Source organism: Elephantulus edwardii, unplaced genomic scaffold (genome assembly GCF_000299155.1).
Source record: "Elephantulus edwardii isolate Elephantulus edwardi_28Jun2011 unplaced genomic scaffold, EleEdw1.0 scaffold00005, whole genome shotgun sequence".
Classification (NCBI taxonomy): Eukaryota; Metazoa; Chordata; class Mammalia; order Macroscelidea; family Macroscelididae; genus Elephantulus; species Elephantulus edwardii.
This window is the reverse complement of record NW_006399755.1, coordinates 27,107,344-27,112,684: the sequence shown is the minus strand read 5'-3', so window position 1 is coordinate 27,112,684 and position 5,341 is coordinate 27,107,344. Positions and strand designations below refer to the sequence as shown.

At 34.6% G+C, this 5,341-nt stretch overlaps 1 protein-coding gene across 1 annotated transcript in view; it reads left to right on the top strand.

Annotated features, from left to right (window-relative positions):
- UBE2U (ubiquitin-conjugating enzyme E2U (putative)) overlaps positions 1-5,341 on the top strand; it is a 148,054-nt gene that overhangs the window by 15,451 nt on the left and 127,262 nt on the right. Inside the window, exon 4 of the mRNA XM_006879843.1 lies at positions 1,612-1,709. Coding sequence (XP_006879905.1) covers positions 1,612-1,709 — 98 coding nt within the window. The remainder of the gene's footprint in view (positions 1-1,611; positions 1,710-5,341) is intronic.

Genomic DNA, 5,341 nt, shown 5'->3' with positions numbered 1-5,341 from the left:
AAAAGGTGTTATTTTCTTTTAGCCCTCAAACTTAAGAAAACAGTTACGTGTAATTCTAAGTTTTAAGATAAATAAAGCCATGTTTCCTTTTGGTGGTTATTTACACTCACATAAGAAAGTGTATGTAACTTATTCACTTAACACTGTACTTCTAGACATGGAAAATTTGGAGAAATTTTTATCAATTAAAAAAGAAGCATGCTATTATTTTTATAAACCTGTCTTTGAATATTTGTGATTTTAATATTTTTCTGTATTTTTGTTGGTTGTATTTTTTGCTTTGGGATTTCCTGACCTCTAAATAGTGTTATCAAAGTTCTATAGATGTTGCAGGTATTTTCTGTAATTTGACAATAATTTAAAATGTTTCATTATGCTTTTCATGGAATGTTTGAGATTTAAAAATTCTTACATACTTATATCTACTTGTTTTCTTCTGGATTCAATTGTGTCCTTCAAAAATATATGTTGTAAACCCTAACCTCTATACATGTGGTTATTTTACCATATAGTTTTGGGGCATAGGTTTTCTGTTAGGTTAATGAAGATCAATGAACTGAGTTCCTTAAGTCAAAATGAAGAAAATGATGATGATGATGAATAAATTGACTATAGTATAAGGGTCCCCCCATCTTTAAAGTTTTTAACTCCCCTGTATACACCTCACTCCTTTTAAAGGAAAAGCGTAAATATAAAAAAGCAGTCATGATTCAAAAGTTGCACTTTTCACTTCTGCTTGTATATCATGATTAAAACTTGGTCATATAGCAGGATCCAGAGGAGAAACGGAGAAAACTATTCAGAACAACCAGGTGTTCAGTTAAAACCAGGAGGGAGGAAGGAGACAGTGCTTCTTCTCACACAGGTTAAAAAGAATAGACCCTGGAAAATAATAAGTGGCGTTTTTGGTAAATTTTGGGTTCTGTTTATAGATAACATTTTTTTACTGATTCAAAGCTTCACTTTATCCTATAATAAATTTAATACATATGAGTATTTATTAATAAATTATTTTATTGTATTGTTCTGCATACCTAAGCTTGTGGTGCATCACACTGTTATAATTATTGTCACTTTACAATACAGTGCAATACTGTGACCTTTGTTTCATTAGAAAAATGAATATTTTTCTTTTTGTGTTTTTAAAAAATTTATTTTCAAGTCTTGGATTTTATTGCAAGCATTTTCTGTTGGATTTTAAGTAATTTTAATCATTCATAAAATTATTTACACATTAATAACAGTGTTATGAATAACAGCTATCTCTTTCTTGGGGAATAACTATATACCAAGCACAGTCTTAGCCTTCTTTGCAGTGAACTAAATGCTAAACATTTTTATAATATCTCTGTTTTACGTATTTTAAAACTAGGATTTAGAGGAGTTAATTATTCAGCATTAACTCATGGGGGTTTGGGTTCAAATCTTTGTGTATTTGACAGCAAAGTCTATGCTTTTAACTGCTTTACTATGTTAATATTCTGTCTTTCAAATTTGTTGTAAATAATTTTTCTGACTTGTTTCTTTTCTTATTTTGCCCATAGTAATTTGATGTTCCTAAGTTTAAAATCCGAACTATATACTACAATAATCATATATTATTTTATACAGTAGATAGATATACAGGCCGACCATGTATAGATTTTTTGGATGACCTTAGCCTGTGGAATACAAGCTATAAACTGAGCAGCATCTTACTTGCCATCCAGGTAAAAACAGATTAATATAATTTCTCATTATTTGTTTTAATGATGCCAGTTATCCAAACTATGAAGAATAAAATGTACAAATATAAGTGAATGCTTAAATTATTAGACCATGCTTACTTAAATCAATCATTGTCTATATCATGATTATAATTTAGAACTTGAATTATAAGGAAAATTCTTTGAAAATAAAATATACAGTTATGATGCTTCACAACTAAGTATTCATATTTTATAAAAGAAGAAAATAATTGTTCGCATGGTCTCAATTCTAGCCATATTTCCCTCAGTTTTCCCTTGATACCTAGCAATGCTGAGTAAGAACGAAACTGTCAACAGTTTCATCTTGCTTGGATCTACAATTAACACCCTCAGTATGAGAAGTCAGGAAATAAGGAGACACATTGCACTGGAAAAATCTGCAGTTAGGAACCTTTCCAAAGTATTGAGGAGGAGTGATGTCAGTTTGAGGACTAAGGTGTGCCTGATTCAGGCCAATTACTAGTTATGCATCCAAGACCTGAACAAAGAATAGGGATGACAGAAAAAGAATTGACATCTTTGAACTGTGGTTTTGGAGAAGAGCACTGAGCATCCCACAGACAGCCAAGAGAATGAACAGATATGTCTTGGAGAGGGTGCAAAGTGTTCTTTGGAGGCAAGAATGATGAGCCTTTACCTCACATACTTTGGACATGTTTCTAGGAGGTGCTATTCCTTGGAGAAGGACATGATATTGTGATATTGTTGATGAGGGAAGGGAAGACCCTAAACCAGGTTAATTGATACAGTGACTGCTGCAGTGAATGGGCTCTTGTGTGTCACGAAGTGTGAGAATGGTGCAGGATAGAACAAGGTTCAGATATTTTGTTCGTAGGGTGCTATGAGTCGTGCTTGACTCAAAGACACCTAACAATAAGAAAAACAGCAGTGTGTCTTCAAGTATATCATTTAGTTGCTCTTGAACTTGAAAGAATCTTAATTTTCTTATCTTTCAAATGGAGAGAAATAATATCTACTTTGTAGGTTTGTTGTGAACAGAAACAAAAATATTTTGGAAAGCCAGATACACAAAGTGCAAATAGCTATTGTTCTTTTTATTGTTACTTGCTTTTTTTAAACTACATTTTAAACAGCATGTTCCATTTCCTATTGGAACCAGGGGAGTCTGATTAGAGGGAGTGTGTATATGTTGTGGAATGACCCATATGTTATTTTACTATTAGAATATAACTGATTCCTAAAATTAGTATCTTATGCTTTTTTTTGTTTTCCTCAGGAAATAAATTTTGTATTATAAAAGGAAGTAACTTCAATTAAAAAAAAAAGAACAGGTTCTTAAGATCTTTATTTATATTGCCTTCCTCAAGAAGGTGAAAAGTGACAACTTAAAATGTTTCCTTTTACTCTTTGGGGCTGGTTTATTGTGTTTTTGTTTGCTTGCTTGTTTATTTTTACTTTTCACTTTGGCTCTCTGTAACTCTTGTGCTCCTTTCTGAGGTATCCTTTGTTTTTGACAAAACAAAATTCTAAATTTTTCTGTTAAACCCAGTAATCAGTTAAACCAAAGACTTTGCCTCTCCTCAATTCATGCCTGTTTCTAGAGTGCCCTCTTTGCCCAGTGGATGCACTGTCCTGAGAAGTATGTCTCATTATTGTGTCCCTTAAAGTAACCTCTTTTCTCATCTGATGCTTCTTAGATCATTAACATTCAGCTTAGTGACATCATATCCATGTCCCTATTTATTAAAATATGCAAAGATGAATTAAGTTTTGACTATCTGGAATGTTGTTGTTATGTACCAAAGAGTCAGAAGCGACCACCCATACCTGACCCTCTGGTGGGTTTTCAGAGACAGTTAATCACACGGGAAGAGATTTCCCATCCTTCCCTGAAGCAGCTGGTGACCTCAAACTGCATGCCTTCGGGATTGTAGTGCAGCTTCTTGCCACTAGGCCACCAGAGCTCCCTGAAATAGTTCAAGCATATTCTGAGTTCACTGAATTTTATCAGTTACATTTTAACATTTTAACACAAATTCTGTTTCTGCCATTTCTTATTTTTAAAAAATAACCTGATATTAATTTTCTGGCTAGTTATCTGAGCATATTGAACAGCATTTAATTTTATTTTTAGATGTTGCACTTAAAATTATTCGTATTTCAGCCAATGTATATTGAGCATCTCCCTGTGATAGACATTATTCTGTGAAGGAGATAGTGAGCAAAGCAGCAGTGTTGAATAAAGACCTAACGTGTACATGTGCCAAAGATTCTCATTTCTGTCCCTTCCCCATAAACTGGAGACTGCCACAACAAGAGTCAAATGGGATTTTCCCAAAAAGTAATGGGGAGGACAAGCCAGAATGATCTGGTGAAAATAAAATCTCAGAATAATTGAAGAAAGGGAATTTTGAAGTCTCTGAGATTAGATTGCTGACTTCACATTCTAGTTCAGTCACTTAATATCTTTAGACTCCTGGGTAAGTTTCATCACTTTGCATGTTTCAACTTCTTGTCAATAAGATGGGGTTTTTATTAGTCTCTAGTCACCTCATGTGACTATTGTAAGGATTAAATGAATCAATGCATGTAATTTACTTAGAATAGTGACGGACCCAAGAAATAAACTCAGTAAAAGCTAGTTAATATTAAGATTGTGATTGCCATTTGTAGTAATGTAAAGTGACATTAGAATGTTGCCAGATATCTTGAAGGGCTATGGTTCTTTCGTTTTTCAAGTAAAGTTATGATAAAACAAATAAACCAACGTTATGGGAACTTTTTAAAAGAGTGGAAAGGCAAAGAAAACCATCAATAAGCCAAGAAAATCCTGTCCCTGCTGTTATGAACATTTCCTTCTGATCTTTTCTCCTGTTTCTGTCTAAAATCCTTTAGTGGTTCCCTCATTGTCTACAAGATTAAGTGCAAATTCTTTAGCATGACAAATGATAATCTACTTCTCACACCTGGGCTTCAGACTCTTCCTAACACACCATGCAACCCGTGTCTATTTATATATCCTTGTGCTTTTGTGCTACCCACCGCCACCCCCTTACACTTCTTGGTTTAGTTAAAATAAAAAAGCATTTGAAAATTTTCATTTCTAAGGTTACAAAGTGCTCACTCTGGTGCCCTGACAGACTGATGAGCCATTTTTTCTTCTCACATCTTCAATCTGTCTGGCAAGCAGTTGCTCAGTTGTAGGAGTCTGATCAAATGAACCCTCCTCCTGCGTGTCTTTTCTGACTTAGTTTCCTGAGTCAACCTGATGCCTTTGTTTTTGTTTGTTTTATCGATGAAGGCGAGGGGGCCTCTCTTGCCATCTTCTCAGACTTTCATCGGAGCATTATAATACTATAATAAGAAGCTCTGATTTGGCATTTGGCTGCTAACGGAAAGGTTGGCTGTTTCAGCTTATTCAGCTGCTCTGAGAAAGGCCTGGGAACAATCTGCTGCTCTAAAGATCTCTCTTCCCCAACCCTCCTTTCTCTCACTTTCCTCCCGCAGAAAAGTCTGGGTATTAACACGCCAGGACTAGTGTGATAAACCCAGGCTGCTGGGACAGCCTCCTCCAGGCTTGTTGCTTTGCCTTCTTGAGAGTGTTGGTCTCAACCAGCTGGATCAAAATGATT